This window comes from Amblyomma maculatum, chromosome 8 (genome assembly GCF_055883805.1).
Source record: "Amblyomma maculatum isolate TAMU_Amacu chromosome 8, ASM5588380v1, whole genome shotgun sequence".
Taxonomy (NCBI): domain Eukaryota; kingdom Metazoa; phylum Arthropoda; class Arachnida; order Ixodida; family Ixodidae; genus Amblyomma; species Amblyomma maculatum.
The window spans coordinates 127,476,683-127,493,563 of record NC_139351.1 but is presented as its reverse complement, the minus strand read 5'-3'; the positions used below and the strand labels follow the sequence as shown (position 1 = coordinate 127,493,563).

The 16,881-nt window shown below is 46.7% G+C and overlaps 1 protein-coding gene across 2 annotated transcripts in view; it reads left to right on the top strand.

Annotated features, from left to right (window-relative positions):
• Nucleotides 1-16,617, top strand: part of LOC146182520 (uncharacterized) — a 42,401-nt gene extending 25,784 nt beyond the window's left edge. For both annotated transcript variants that reach the window (XM_084577653.1, XM_084577652.1), the window contains one exon: nucleotides 15,381-16,617. In XM_084577653.1, coding sequence (XP_084433779.1) covers nucleotides 15,381-15,723 — 343 coding nt within the window. In that variant the 3' untranslated portion in view covers nucleotides 15,724-16,617. The remainder of the gene's footprint in view (nucleotides 1-15,380) is intronic.
• The last annotated feature ends 264 nt before the right edge of the window (nucleotides 16,618-16,881 follow it).

The following is a 16,881-nucleotide window of genomic DNA, read 5'->3' as shown; positions in this document are numbered from 1 at the left end:
GTCTCAAAGTGACGAAAGGATTCATTATTAATTGAGCCAAGAATCTACAAACAAGGCGTCCTGGACACATAGTTAGGAGGCTCATAAAATAGCTAGTATACAAGCACACACACATAAAAGAAATTCTAACGGCAAGCCACCAAATCAAAGCCGAAATCGAGACAACTCCACAACGCTGTGTTTCTCGTCAGCCGACCAGAGGAAAGCGAACGTGACTCAGATCGGTGTGTCAGTTGCCACCCGCGTTATCCTCTCTCGTAAACAGGACGTGGGCGGCGTTGTAAAAAAAAAAAAAAAAAAAAAAAAAAAAAAAAAAAAAAAAAAAAAAATTCACGTCGGGTTTGTACGAATACACTCTCTTGCGTGTCCAAGCGGAAGATTGCTGCAATGTAAGCGCAGTCGCATCTCGAGACTACATTTCACTGCTCATTTTCTGCAGCCTCGGCTCATCCCGAAGCTTTAGATTTCTAGCACTGCTGCCTTTGAGTTTGTCTTCTTGTCGCCCGTAAAATACTTTGCGCATTGTTGCGGTTGACTGTACTATCTATTACAGTAGAGCCCAGCTGGTATCGAATATATCGAAATATTGCTTATATAGAAGTCGTGCACATCGATGACAGAAGGCGTATCTTCCCAACTAAGGTGTATACAATAGGTCCACTGCTTCCTCCCTCTTCAGAAACCATATTAACCCGTACGTAATACGCACGCGCCGTATAGTGGCGTAATGTTTGGGTGCTAGACCGCTGCACCCAAAGATGCGGGATCGAATACCGGCCGCGGCGGTCGCTTTTTGATGGAGGCGAAAGCAAGGCGCACGTGTCCTGTACGATGTAACTGCACGTTAAAGAACCACAGGTGGTCGCAATTTCCGGAGCTCTCCACTACGGCGTCTCTCATAACCTGAGTCGCTTTGGGACATTAAACTCCATGCACAAAACAAAATAACATCAAACAAAGCCATATTTAATTTGCACTTCGGTTCTCGTTCTGGTAAATAGCGAAAGGTATTTTTGTCGCCCTAATTTCACACGAAGGATTTGCTGTTTGTACTGCCCAACACGGGCGATGTGCATTTAACAGAGCTTTTATTTTGAATTGCAAGAGGCTGGTGCTTCACGTTTCGAAGCTTTTCTGGGAATCCTGACACTTGACAAAGCCCGTGCGAGTGCATTGAACTGGGCGTGTTATCAATTCGACGTAGCAAGCGCGTCCTTAGAAATAACTGCGGAATGCAAGGAAATCCTATCAGCTATGGGCACGACCTCCGCTGCGTCGTCCTGTTGCGAGGCAGATGGGATGAGTCACAGAGGTGCCTCTGTCTCACTGGCCGGTAGATGGAAACAAAAGCTTATGCTTCGTGGAAAGAACAAATATGGCAAAAAAAGTGAAAAACAACGCTGTTTCGTATGCACCGTGAGCCTCCTCCACACGTCAAGTGCAGATCAAACCCCTTCCACTCTGATATATAGAGCACCGTTGAATAATCGGATGGTGTATGGCACGCCTGCCGTATTGAAAATGCCCCTCGCGACAATACTTGCCCTTGCTTGCCACGCAGAGTGGCCATTGTCTTTATATGTCTTCAAGAAGCAAAAGCTAATTGAACCTGACTTCGCGTCCGATGCGCGATATGAATCGGCCCTTGAAAACGCGTTCCACCATACTTTGTTACACGTATATGACGTGGCGTGGAAGCGCAAGCGCAAGTGCCAGTGTCGTTGTACAACCTCGCCATACAGATAGTTCTCTTCGCTATACTTTTTCCGTTATCCGTGCGCTGTTTCCAGCCTTATCAAATGAGCATACAATACTCGGCTGGCCGAGTTTTCACTCATGGAGCAACACTGTCTTGTTTCTGTACCATTCAGTATTACTAGACGGTTATCAATTGTTCCAGGAGACATGTAAAAGGCGGCTCGCTTTATATACAATAATTTTTCCCGCGGGACTTCAGTCGCAGAACTTTTAAAACTAGCCAACTTGCCGCAACTAACACAGTGTAATCAATTTCCATACTAAAATTCACGTATCAGATTTTAAATGGACATTACAATTTTAGCACCTCTGATATAATTACACCTTCTTATATGCCACCGGGAAGAGGCATCAACTAACAATTACACCATTTGCGTGTAAAAAATAATTGCATTAAATATTTTTTTTTCATGGACCTTAACTGACTAGCTTAACAGTGACGCAACCTTCTTTGTTTACTGCCCATCTCAACCGATCATAAAAACCCAGTTATGCCCATTTCGATTTTTTGGTTCCTCTTTTTTCAGCAGTGCACTGTGTTAAAAATGATTTTTCTATTGATGTGGCAGTGTATTTTTCTTTCTTCACTTCATTCTGTTGCCTGCAATTATTATTTTCCCAATGATATATTCCCACCCTGCTAAAATCCCTCCTGGTTTGCAGTCGTCGTTATGGGAGAGCCGGTATCAAGTTTGGCGTCAGCCACGTGTACACACCTTGGCTTGAGACCACTTCGGCTTCACCCAGTGCAACAGTCGGCTTAGCATGCCTTTTTCAAGAAGGAATAGTTCATAACTTGCCCCGTATTCGGCCAGTCTGTTTGGCAGCGTTAAGCTAGCTTCCTGGGTGACAATTAGTGTTAAAAATTTCGGGACACGCTTAAATCTCGAGCTTTAAGGGTGTGACGCGAAAGCTTTAGAATGGGGGGCCTCACAAAAAAAAATAAAAAAAAAAATAGGGGAATCATTTAAGCTCTGTCGTTCAGTTTATGACGCGACAATTGCTAACTCTCCTTGCGGATCGCGTACATGGACTCTGCAACTCGCCAAACTACTACTCCCTAGTCTAATATCTCACACATATTGAGGCGAAAACCTTTATGGGATCATGGGTGCGTGCAGAAAGTGTCCACTCGCAGAGGGTGTCACAGCGCCCCTGTCGAAGGATGACGTAATTTATGAGTGAAATTGTGGTTGTGTGAGGTACAGGAGGAAAATATCATGTGCGAAATTACGTTGATGTGGAGTAATTATTTAATTCATTAGAGCTGAAAAAGTCAATTAGACGTCGAAATAGCCATAGACGTCGATATAGTGTGCAGACGTCAAAACAGCCACGGACGTCGAAATTGTGCAAAAACATGTGCAAAAACGCTGCAAAACTTTAATGTCAGGCCTCGTAATTGCGTTACAACATCGAAAACAGTTCAGTTCAGTTCAGTTCAGTCGTTCAGTCGTGTCCGACTCTTCGTGACCCTATGGACCATGTCACGCCACGCTTTTCGGTCTCTCACTATCTTCCTAACATCAGATAACTTCATCTGCAGCGCCTCGAGGATGCCATCTAACCATCGCGTTCGCTGCCTACCCCTTCTCCGGCGACCTTCAACCTTTTCCAACATCAAATCTCTCTCCAGCGACTCCTCTCTTCTCATCAGATGACCAAAGTAGCCGAGCTTTAACTTTAGAATTTGACCCTCCAAAGTAAGAAGAGTAAAAGAAGGAAAACGTAGTAAAAGAGAAAAATGAGTAAACACAAAAAAGGTAAAAAACAACCAAGGGTTAAAATGGGCATAAAAAAAAATCTGGAAGAAAATCAAATGAGCGAAAAGGCGAGGAGCAAAGAGTCGCACGAAAGGCTTTCGCCTTACCGCACTTCAGAGAGATCCAAGCGCCTCCAACAAAATTTTCTTAAGTATATATGCAGCCTTATGTAAAGACCACCTCGCATAGATATAAAACCCCGCTTTATTCAGCTACACAAGCATGCCTGCGTGACCTAGGTGTATAGAGCGTGTCTGGCTCAGAATGCTAGGGCCTTGCAAGGCTGGACTCTGATCTCAACGTCCCATCTGCAGGAAGAGCCCCGAGTTGGCAGCTTCCTTTCTCCGCGACGCTCACGTACCCTTAGCAACGCTGTTGCTAGCGCCCCGAGTTTTCATAGCAACCGCGTCGGCGTTGCTAATGGCCCGACTTGGCTAACTCTAAATTTTGACGTCACTTCCGCCACACTTTCTTCAATGCATTGGGAATGGCAAGGGCCTCTCCTAAGTTGTTTCCTTCCTCCATGGCCACAGCCATGCTCGCGATTTTTCGCTCGCAGCGCCAACAATTCAGATTTCCAACGGACGTTTGCGAAGAGCAGCAAGCCGGAAGTGAGTGAGTGTGCGGAAGTTGAAAGCGAGTATAAGTGGGGACGGTTGACCCCATTTTCCAGTATATAGTTAAAAATAGTTTCTCTTCCGCCTCACTGCGTCGAGTGTCGCGACTGCCTGACAGGTTGTAGCTGCGCGCTCTGAGACCGCCGGACGCTGTGAAAGCAGCTCATTCGGTGGTTTGTGGCAATACCCCGAGTGTGTAGGGCCACATCAAACTTGCATTTGTGTTTGACACGTTTCGGCCTTTCGTCGTGCTACATTGTCGGGTTTATACCTCTGCCTCGTCAAGCTACTTGATTTCTTATTTTAGCGCACGCAACCTTAAAGAGACCTTGATAAATAACGTCATTTTCAACTTCACTTGCTGAAATTCATTGGGATGCGCCGGTCTGCTCAATGCATGCGCAGCTATTATGCGCTGCATCGGAAAGGTCGACCACACGCGTGGTACGCAAGCGCAGTAGTGGAGATGACAACTAGCTCCTTGTAACAGGTTTTGTAACAGAAAAAAAATAAAAAGGGGAGTAGTAGAAAAGCTTCGGCTGTTGGAGCTAGCAATTTGAGATTTTCTCTGTAACCGCAGTAAAACAAAACTTGAATCGTAACATTAACTTTCATCTTTATACCGCCGGGAAACCTAGATGATGAAAAGCAAACAAATTATATGAGGCAACAACCTCACATTTTCTCACATATTCTCACTCAAATCACATAAGAAATCACATACAAGTCGCATATATTTGCGTAAGATCTTAGTTTCTTGTACATTAACATAAATTATGGAAGATATTTTATGATAATGATGTGGACCGTATGAGAGTCTATGTGATTTGATGAGATTATGTGAGGTTATTGCCTGGTATAACTTTTCGTCTTTCAGTAGGTGTACACAATATTTAAGAATGTAATTCTTGAGATTTACACCCGGGTAGCGTTTCTTGCATTTAATTATTCTGAACAGGCATGATTGGGTCCATCGTATGCTGAACGCAACGAGAGACTCTTGCGAAGAGAACGAGAAGCTCGGATGCGTCATTCCTTATGCATTCCTTGGACATGAATTCCGGCCAAATGTTGTTTACTCAGCAGCGTGTTTAGTGATCGTGTATCGGTTGTGCCGTACTCTGGTCTCCCAAGAATTTATAAATTTTATCGAATTGCTCGATAAACAGCGGAATGATTTAGATGGCGATACTTTCTTCTCAGCTCGTCGGCAATGCTTGTCTGCTCTGCCTTTGGCGTTGGTAGTTTGTTAGTCACGCAGTAACGTTTCTGTGATGATTTAATTCGTTTCCAAAGTGATAGTAATTTCCGAAGACGTTTGCAACGTGCTTTCAGAGCGCCGGACAGCTTTACCTTTCAGACACCGCCAGGAAATTTCCGAATGATGCTCCACGTGATTATGCGCGGCTGGAACCGAAAGTGCGAGAAGGAATCTATTTCCATAGACTAACAAAAGCTAAGAGTACACGCTCGCGCTCTTTCGGGGCCGAGCATGGCGTACCAAGCCTCCGCTAGATGGTGTCGCACATACTTGTGGCTTATCATCATCAGCTTGTGACTGTAGCCTCCAAGATTTGGCGGCATGCGGCGGTCATTTATAAGTCTGGTACGCCTGCTCGCCTCATCTAGTTCTGCGGAAAGCTGAAGTCGGCCACATGGGCATACGGGGGTGCCCTCACTCATCCAGTTTATAATATATGTTGCTCTATGCTATATACCTCGAGACAGAGCGCGCGCTCCGCTGTGCTGAATGCACCAGCCTGATCTGGCTCCGAAACTTTTATCTCGGACTTCCACTTTTTCTTGTCCGGAATGGGTTAATAGAACACTCCGAAAATGGTCGCCACGAATCGACATCAGCGGGTTGATTCCATAAGCTTCCATTTTGAGATTCGCCTTAGATGTCTATTTTCATCTCTGACATTGGTTGTGTGACGAAGCCACGCGTCGCTCAGCTTAGTTTCTATGCTGTCGCGCATCATTGGAACGAGAAGGGCTGGAATACTGGTGCCAATGCCAGTGTTTGGCTGAGTCTTGGCACGATGTAGCTATGTGAGTGTATATTTCTGCACCCTATACCATTTCTTACACATTTGTGGAAGAAAGGCGCAGCGAAGTTTAAAAGCGCGACTTCAATTTCGCTCTCGCCGAAGTTTTTTGAAGGCTTTTTTTATTTCAAACATTGCAGAATTTCACTGTAATTATTTCACTGTGGGGCTCTAGCAAGAGGGGCATAATCAAACATTATTCAAGGCATGAAATGACGAGCATATGCATATAACATTAGCAGAGAGAAAAAAAAAAGTTCACCGGTCCGAAGCGAACAAAAAAAAAGTGCATCATAATAGAAAACGAGAAACTCGTTAAATGAGGAGGTGACGTTATCTTGCAATATAACCGGACAAAATAATGTCAGGAGGTAAAGCATTCCGTTCTAGGGAAAAGCTATCATTAAATGTGAAAATTGATGCCAGTGCGTGTCCCTGCGTGTGCTTGGTCGTAAAGTGAGCTTAGACGCATGTAGGCAAATTCATGTTTATTTTACCTGGTGTAGGCAGCGACTTAGCAAGGTGAGGCGACTAACTTTCCTTCGCGATTCCGAAGTGCTATGCTCACTCATTAGCAAAGGTCAGTCATGTCTTCTATACTCGCCAAAGTGTGGCGCAACATGTAGCAAAGAGCTGATTTCATAGCATTATGCACCAGGGTAATCCATTTGGCACAACTTGGTGCAAATGGCGCAGCAGCTCCACCACTGCAAGCTTTTCGCAACTGAAGAACAACGCTCCTTTCTAGGTTTTTCTTTTTTCCTTCCTCTGGAGCTGCTGGGTGTCTTTGAGGTTCGTCAGGGAGCGGAGCTTCACGAGACGACCCTCAGCCAGCATCACCCTCGCCCTCAACCGGGCCTCGCCATTGTGTGGCGCACCACGCCGGACGAATCTCTCGCCAGATATAATTGCTGTTTCCTAGTCGGGCATGGCGCTTGCTACTGTGGACCCCCGCGATGTTCACTTCTGCGGAGGCCGGTCGTAGCTAGTACACTTCTATTTTTTTTTTTTTTTCTAGCACACGAGGCACTTGAGTAGCGGGCTCCATTTCTCCTCCATTGTGAGGAAAGTGTATTTGAAGCAGAGAATGTCCGGCCATCTCTTAAGAAATAATTTCCTTCTTCGTCTCGAAGAAGCTATTGTTCAGCGTTACGGCGCACACGCGATGTTGCAACCATGCGATATTCGTGGTACTTTTTTTTTCTTCTGGCATTTGGCGGAGCGACTTGAAAGCAGCGAGGTCAAACTGGCTGCTCAATGCGATACATAACGCGTCGACATATTTAGAATAGCCTGACTGTCGGTTGTTACCAATACAGGGTGCGTCACTGCTCATGGGCAGAATGCTATGCTGAACGAGTTAAGGGCGTGACTAGTTAGTACCCCTTTATGTGCTTAGACCTTACTATTCAGCTGCATCTGCCTTACTCCTGCAGTCATCGTTTAAATTCCCTAACATATAACGTATGGTGAATGTCCAAACAGTGACGCTGTTTGGTCGAAATATAAGCCCTCGTGCATTAGTTATAAGCTAACTAGAAACCACTGTATGTCGCATCTCTATACTTGTAATAGTATATTAGTGCACAACCATCTTCAAGCAAACCTATCCAAGCTTTAAATATCCTACGCTTCGTATTCCGCTGATAGTAGTCGCAATTTCAAATGACAGTTTTTGGCGCACTTCACTTTTTTCGCTTGGGAGCAGTTTGTTGAATTATCGTGTAGTGAGTTCGGAACTCAGTTCGACAGTGAATTCGTCCCTTTTCATTAAATGTTGCTTTTACGCGAAAATCTCCGTGTTAACATATCCTGTGTTCAGGTTTCTGAACTGGACATATGTCTGAAACGAAATGAAATTTAAATAAATTCTACTCCATTAAACACTACAGCCTTTTTTAACCTCATGTTCGGCGCATGATAGCTTCAGCTACTTATGTGCCATTAAACACAATACAAAATAATATAAAACGAAAAAAATTGCGCTTCAAAAATTTAGTCTGCTTGCAAATAAACATTTGGTTCAGGCAAACATCATGCTTAAGCTGCTGAGTACGCCAGTTTGGCACCAGACGCGGCGGCGCCTACATTTCGCTATAGAGAGCAAATTAATTGTGCTAAAATAAACCCACGTGGTCGAAGTTAATTAAAACCTTTTTAATGTGGCGTCCTTTATAATCACTGTGTCATCGCGCGTAAAAAAAAAAAAAAAAAAAAAAGGAGGAGGAAACATGTTGTTATACAAGCCTGGCATGCGATCGCAGAAGTACTGAGTTCGAGACGATCCTCTTATTTGTAAAGAGGGCACAGACTGTCTCACAAAAGTTGCCGTGAGGTAAGTGGAGGCTCCTGGTGCTGAAACCAATGCAGAGGTTGTTTGTTCTCAGTCCAGCATTACACGGTGCTATTATGATTGTGATGGAGCAGCGGCATATTGTGAGATACTATTACGCACGTATATGTTGTGCACATGCAGTTTGTATTTAAGACTGCCGCAGCAAACCAGCGCGTTGCGTTTGTGAAAATAAATAGCAAAAACGGCAAGACTGCCGAAGAAGAATGTGCGGAAATATAAATTATGGCGCAGTTTCACAATATGTGACAATGATTACGTTCAAAAACTCTTCCCCAGAATTTCTCCAATATTTCGGTGTGTGCCAGTGCGTATAAAGATGTACTCGAGATGGGCCTACATCGCTAGTTCAATACACGTGAACAGAGTCGGGCGCCCCGAACAGCTGACACCATTTCCGGCCGGCTGCAACCCTGTGGTATAGCTACACTGCTTCAAAAGAAACACGCGAAGCATCCATTATGGGCACAATATCCGTGAACACGATGGCGATCGGTTTCACGTCGACCAAACAAGACCGGTAAATACTTCCTGATATCTACTGGTCCTTCCTGGTTTGAAGGCAACTACTTCCTCTGTGGAAACAGAGCAGACGAAGGAGAGAGAAACCAATGTGGCAGCTCTTTTCCTTGCAAATGGTCTGGAACAGTTGCTGGGCATATTAGGCCTAAAGTGCTGGCCGCCTTCTCTGACATCGCGACACGCAAACCCAGTGACGAGGTCGGTTGGCTGACTGAAGGCGCGTCGACGGTGCTCATTACGTGCCCTGGCAATGCGGTCAGAAGGGTAGAGAGTAAAATTAACTTTGAAGCATGTCTGAGTGTCTTCCTCGTCAGAAGGAAGACAGCGAGGGCGATGCCAACGACACGAAATGCGCGCAGACCACGTATCACGGCTGCGCCACTCCCTGTATGCCATGCACTTTGCGGAGCACGCCTGTCGACCCCATTTGTAAATGTTACTCGCCTCCCAACGAAATGGTGACAAATAAAAGCAGCTGAATAAAAAAGAATACAACGGCGTTTGGGTCCTCCTGTAGGGGCGTGACACAGGATCGCAAAAGAGCGGTGAAGATCGGCAGTACATTTCGCTCCCGCTGAATCTGTTCGTAGCTGAATGCAAAGTTGCTGGAGGCGAGCCGCCAGCAGTGACTCGCCGCCAACTCGGATCAGCTTGTTCTTAGATCTGACACTAAAAATGCCTACCGGAAGGGTTAATATGCGAAACATTTCTTTATTATTCAGCGGTTAATATGTTTTTATAGCGTAAGTGCACCATGCCATTAAAAAGCAGCTAGCCGGCTGGTCTTATTTTGGTCACAAATTTTCCTTCCATAGGGGAGTAATACATCAGCATACGTTCAAACGCTGCGATACGGCTGCAAAACAAAGCGCATACTCTAAGTAGTTCCTTGCAGCTACGATGAGGGTAGAAGCCATGATGTGACACTCAGGAATGTAGTAGGATGCAAGTTAAAAAACAAAAACAAAGCAGCAGTGGCTAACTATGGGCCATGGCACGCGGCGTGTGTATTACTCCGTTGAACAGTAAAGAAAATCAGTTTTTGATGTTTGTCTCCACCAAACAATCCAGAAGCATCGAAATGCTTCTGTTTATAAAGTTGGTCTGATGATTAGTTGTTGTTGTTGTCGTTGTTTTTTTTTTTTTTTTTTTGCTAAGGCAAGCATAAAATCTTTTACAGCTTTTACGTGCCACTGTACCGTCTTTGCCAAAAGTAACCAGGCTGCTCCGAAGGCTGCCGGAGCAAGCGCGCGGCCGTGTGGCGGCGTTGCGCTCGCTATGGCTTATCAGTGCTCGTCAGCTCCGAGGGTACAACAGCTGACGTAACTTCGCACTCTCACTCTCGCCCGTTGGATGATAAAAACTAGGCGCGTATGATGTGTGGGCTGCGGTTTCACGCGTGCGAAGCCTGGTTGTGCCCAGCGAGGGCGCTCAGTATAGCGACGGGGCTATTATCTCTTCTCGGCAACTGCGGAAAACAGAAAAGCAGGTGGTAGTAGACACGGTGAGCTCTTGTTCGTTTCTAGGACGAATATGTGCTAGATTTGCCAGACAATGCTGCTCTGAAATAAGGGTTCCGCGAACGAGAAAGCAGTGTGCATATAATGGCTAAGCGTGAGGAAGCTTTCATTATCGTTTGTCACCTATACCAAAACATACTTACAAGCAAATGCAAGAATTTGTTAGAATCAAACATTGATCTTATTTATACACAGCCTCCCCAAGGGACTAGCACAATTTTGCAAGCCTAAAAGAGAGATAAGGTGGCTTGGAAAGGTTCACAAGCTTTCCCATAACTTTGTACCGGAGTTGCGGTCCGTAAAATTGCAGTACGCAAGGCACCTCGGAGAAAGCATGTTGAAATTTCAAGGTGCGTTATCATTCTTTACGTACAGGCGCATCAAACACGCAGGAAAGCACAATTCTGCTGGTGTGTTTCACTAGCGGATTGCAGAACACAAGCACGTATAATTATATAGCGAGAAACGCGACATCTGCTTCAGGGCAGTTGCCGAGAAGAGCGAATAGCCCCGTCGCTATACTGAGCGCCCTCGCTTGGCATAACCAAGCTTCGCACACGTGAAACCGCAGCCCGCACATCATAAGCGCCTAGTTTTTATCATCCAACGGGCGAGAGTGAGGGTGCGAAGTTACGTCAGCTGTTGTACCCTCGGAGCTGACGAGCACCGATAAGCCACAGGGAGCGCAACGCCGCCACACGGCCGCGCACTTGCTCCGCCAGCCTTCGCAGCAGCCTGATTACTTTGGGCAAAGACGGTACGTTTACGCAATTAGGCTTCAGTCGCTGCACAAGTTCCGTTATGTATCCTGACAGTCTACCACGACCTTATACAGCGCCGATTCAAACAGCTGCCTGCATAACCAAAACGGTCTAGCGCAGGCCTATATTCATCGGCTGGCCATGACGTCACTCCTAAATTGTAGCGACCAGCGAGACGCCAACGTTAATGGCTGCCGTGCCGATGGCCGCCCTCTCCTAGGCGCGACCAAGGCTGGCGGGCAGATATGCGGCGCGGTGAGGCTGTTTATCATCGCTACCCATTTACTATATTGCACAGATATCACTTGCCTGGAACGGGAAGCTCTTGTGTCCTCACCAGGGAGTGCAGGTCACCCACTAAGACACGTATTCCACTTGGTTCGCTTTCATGGCCAGTCACTGACACACAACACATCACTGCCTTCAGTAGGTGTGAAATAGCTAGGCCTAGCGCCTGATGCCTTCGTTCGCTTTCTGCGAGAAGGCTTGCGCACGTCGGAAATATCAAACATGTGGTACGAAACACAATATACGCAGTACACTCCTTCGTTCACCACTGCACGCACAGTATCGGTAGACAACGCTTTCCGACAAGAGCAGAAGAAAGAAAAAACACCAAGCAAGAGACGATGCATGCCCGCCAAAACTTGGCGGGTACTGATATCGCCAGCTACGCATTTCCCCTAGGTGCGGTTCGAAGTTCCCCGTCGAAGGCCGTGACTTCGCAAAGTTTCCCGAGCTTGCATGCGGCCCGTGCCAACCACGCGGGGCGCACTCTATTCCTTCTTCTGCCTCTTCTGTGTAACATTTGTCAGCTGAGTTGCCTGCGTGTATAGCGAAGCGACATGCAACCAGAACGGTGATCACTCAAGAGAGCTGGCAGTTAAATGAATTTTGTTTCTTCGCCGTATTAGCTACTTGCATTAATGTACACAAGCAAGCAAGTATGGAAGCTCCTGATCTGTTTTGCTGCAGCAGAGCCTAAGTTGTCCCTAGGAACGAGTGCAATGCGGTGCGTATACCAGGGAATTTACAGCTTTTTCGGATGTTAGAAAAGCTGTCTTCCCTGTATGGTTCGCCTTGTTCACGTGACTCAGCACTCCGCTCCCGAGATTACTCGCTGATTTCTGCCAAACGCATAGGATGAACATACGCTCAGAGTATTAAGATACCAGTTCTCTCTACAGCGCGGCAGCAGTCACGCCCATGACACTATAATTTCTGCGCGCTGTTAAACATTCATTGGTCTTATGTCTTCGGTTGAGACGAACTGGGAACTGGCTCTGCGCGCAGGCACGCAGGAAGTGGTGTCAAGCGCGACAAGAATATGACTTCTCTGTGTGTCTTGACCGAATGTGCAAAACACTCGCAAAGTGCCGCCAGGCTCTTTCTGTCTCATGTTCTCCGGGGCTCCAGAGGCTCTCGAAGATCTCGTGGTGTATTCTACGTTCGTACAAACCATGGGTAACGAGGGAAGACAGCGCATGCTCGCGAAATGTGATTATGGTGGTGCATGTTTGTCAGGCACCACGCCACGGCGTACATGCCTGGCAGTTCCGATGCATTCATACAGAGCTCCAGTTTGACGCACGGGCTGTCGGCCGGTGGCTGCGCGAGTCCAGCGCAAATATTGCTGCCACATTCGACTTTCCTTTCAAACAAGCCCACTTCAGACATTTCGTCTCGTTTATCTCTCCATCGAAGCTTGTCATCGGTCATTGTAGAGTGAAATGCAGCTTCATCGTCAGCGTCGTCTGCATGCCCGTGGCGTCTGCTAGCGCGAGCTGTCCGACGGTATTTTGCCATGTTCCGCCGTTGGTCTCCACGGTCGCACGGTGCCAACCACTCATTTCGAGCTCGTCCCAGCCGAACGTGTAGCACTGTATGAGGGCGCAGGAAACACAAGTGTCGCCAGCCAAAGATAGAAACAGGGTCTTCGTTAAAAAAGCAAAAGCATGTGACGTTTTTTTTTTTGTTTTTTTTTTTTTTTACCATGTTGTTAAACCCTGGCTACAAACGCGTAGGCCATAAAAAAACTAGATTTAAAAAAAGACTAAATCCACAATAGACAAGGAACCTTAAATCTAAAGGCAATAATTACTAAGGTTGATATCACCAACAGTGAAGTTTACAGCTGTTAATGTTGGTTGCGGCGATTTTTATAACAAAGATGTTTCAGCCTAAGCAGTGCATATATTTAATGAAGAAAAAAAAAAAGCTTTTCTGAGACATGTCTTTGAGGTTTTGAAAAAGTAGACACAGGGACTTTCCTCGTTGAAAGCTGTGGAATAGAAGTCATATGCACCAAATAAGACTAATAAGGAGCGCTGTGACTAAATCGCACTAGTTGAGCCTCGCCCTGTGAGAGCTGTTGCTGCTTGCTTAAAACCGCATGTCGGGCAACCGTGTCCACTTGCAAACACGTCACTTTGTGAGGAAGGAACTGCTGTTGGCCCACACACTCCTCGCTCTGAAGTAACCACGCTCACGCGGTCTGTGGACACGACCATTTGATCCGATGAGTCGGTATTCCATCATCGAGGACTGTGCACTGCTGAATATATTTACTTTTGCGAACACATAAAACGCTTGATACCGGAGGTTGAAAACTGAACTATCGTTCCAACTGGACAACAGTTGAAACTGCCCGTACGACATAATTGTTACACAGACATCGCAGGTTTCATCTGGCGCTTTGTGCCAGAACTGTACTTCTACCCATCCATATACTTTGTTATAGATGTGGAATACGCACATCGGACATTCAGCAGGGAAACTCCATGCGGTTGTCTATCGGATGGCAGCGTTGCTTTTGACCTGCTAATAGAGAAGGGAGGCTGATGATAATGATGCGGACGTTCTTCTCCCGATATGAATGTTTCTTTTTAAATGTGCTATCTCCGCTCATTTGCGCTCCGCACGACATCTTTCTTTTGCGGTCATTGAATCCTTCACAGATGTGTTTTATTCGCGAACTGTATTTATTTATCTATAATGGATAAGGAATCAATTTCCTCGGTCAGTCGTTAGCACATCGGTCTGCGACTCTCTGAAGTTATTGGCCGCTCAAGAAGCAGCAGCGATCACATCAAGCACAACCAGCTGATCGCCGAGGCTGAATTCATTGCTGCAAGTGAACGAAAATAGAGACGCAGCGAAGAAAGGACTCTGCTCTTTGTATATTTTCTTTCTCCAACACAGCGAAAGCTGTGATCTCCCATCACGGAAGTACCAAGCTGTTATGGCTCGATTAATGCGGGCGTGCTTCTCGCGTGGTGAACGGGCATTGCAATGCAACTGAAAATGCAATGGAGAGAGAGAGATGACTAGTGTCAAGGGTGCAGCGCGGCGTTCCGTCTCAATTCAGCGCCGTCTTGTCCTCTCGTCCAGTCCCTGTCCCTTTTGCGATGCCATCTGTTCAAAAAGAGTTGGCATGGTTTCTTTTGCAACCTGTGGCATGACACTTGAAACTGATGTTCTCGTGCTTTTCGCGCAAATGAGCATTCTTCGACGCGAATGCCCGGATAGATCACTTCTTACTCCTGCCCGCTTTTTTCTGTACGGTATACAACACTCTCTCGCATGGACTAGTTGCTCTGACCTCTATGCGGATTTGAACATTGTCTTTTCTCCTGTCTGTCCCATTGTTATGAACTCTCCTCACTCATTTTTCAAACAATCCCCCTCCCCACTCCCAACCTGGTGGATTGACTATAGTCTCGGATCAGCTGGCGCACAAATTGGTTTTGCTAACCTATGGCCGAGGTCGTTCTTTATGCTTAAAATTGCTTTGAAGTAAATTTGTCTCTCTCTCTCTCTCTCTCTCTCTCTCTCTCTCTCTCTCTCTCTCTCTCTACTATTCCACTAAGCCACGTCGGAGGTTTTGTATAGATGATGATGTGTAGATTAGTTATGTGTGACTTTGTGAAGCTTTCGGCCTATATATAGTCCTCTTTAAATATCTATGCTGAGGTGATTGTGCGTGAGCACTTCTAAGGACGGTGCGTGACGTTTTTCCTTTCACTTTGGCCTTCGCAGGGACTCCGACGTGCTGCCTCTGGACAAGACGCCGTGGCCTCCTCCTCCTCCAGTCAGCAGCATCGTCGAGTGCCCGCTGAAGCCCGGGAGCGGCCACTTCTCTGGACGCATAGCCGAGGCCGCCACAATCCTGGTGGCCGAGCTGCTCCAGTACCCGTGGGGCGCCGACGCCCTCCTCCTGGTCTCCATCGTGCTGCTTGCCTCGCTGCTGGTCATCCTCTACTACGTGGTGGCAGTCGTCCTCCCCATCGTGGTTCTGGCTGTGCTGCTAGCCATAGTCAATTCGGCGCTCTTCGAAAGCAGCCGCTTTTCCCGCATCTTGAAACGGCTCCGCCTCGCATGAATTTCACCTCTTGCCTTCTTTCTTTGTAATCACCTCGGACGCGTTTACACTACTGACAGCTCCAGGCCAGTTTCTGCCTTGGAGCTTAATAATGACCTCTACCTCGCCATCGAACGTGAGGTGGAGACGAAACGAGTTTTTTATCTTTTAATGTCCGACTTCCCCGGATGACTGCATGGAATGACTGCAGCACAATGCAAGTTTCAACGTACGGGCATCGCCTACAAGTAACGTGATAAGTGAGCTCTTTGTGCTGTAGTCCCGAACTTCAGATGGTCTCTTCCGCCGCGCTATACCTGCGGTGTGGTTTGACTACTTTGTCTTCAGTGGCGACGAACTTCGGACGCTCTGGGACTGGCTGATAGCGGGGCTTCGCTTTGTGATGAAGCCGGGACTGCGGCCGTAATTTGCCTCCATAATTCTTCCACTCGACTGGTGTACTAGCTCGTACTGCACCGTCTGTTTGCTGTGATCACGTTCGCACTGTGGTGAAAGTGTGCGAAGTTCCTACTTTCTTAAAGTTTCGCTTATTCTACGTGCCTTATCTCTTGCCAACTGGAATCTCAGCGTGTCAGCTGCTGTTCGCATCGGACGTGTCGAAGTTTCGTCTCGTTTATCCGGACGTCGGGAAGAACACGTGACATTGGCACTCGAGCGGGCCCGACGTCGGTCAGATGTCTAAGTCAGTTTGTATCAGGGTATGAATACGTACCAGCATGTCACTTGTGTGCACGGTTCGTTCCATGGAAATGCATGTTATTTAGCAACACACCAGATAACTTTCTGGTCACGGCTCTGAATCGACGGCCTGCCATGACATCATCATCGTCTTGTCTTTAGCACCCTGTGTTCATTTAAAAATAAATTAACACTAAACAAGCTGCTGTACAGTCTGAATTATTGAGCATGTCAAGACGTTGTATCATTCCTGCTGCCTTATTTTTCACGCACAGAAGTTAGTTTGCAATATGGAAGAAGTTAGACTAATAATATAGTTCACTTCAGGTGTCTGTATTTGTCCGCTTAGAAGCGCTAATGGTAGTGGCAGTAGAGCAAAAAATTCCTTCCCAATCGGGGCGCCCCCACGCTCTGCTTGCAGGGTTGCTGTGTGCACCTGATGTCACAGCTCGTTCTTATTTGAAGGTGCACATTGCGCTT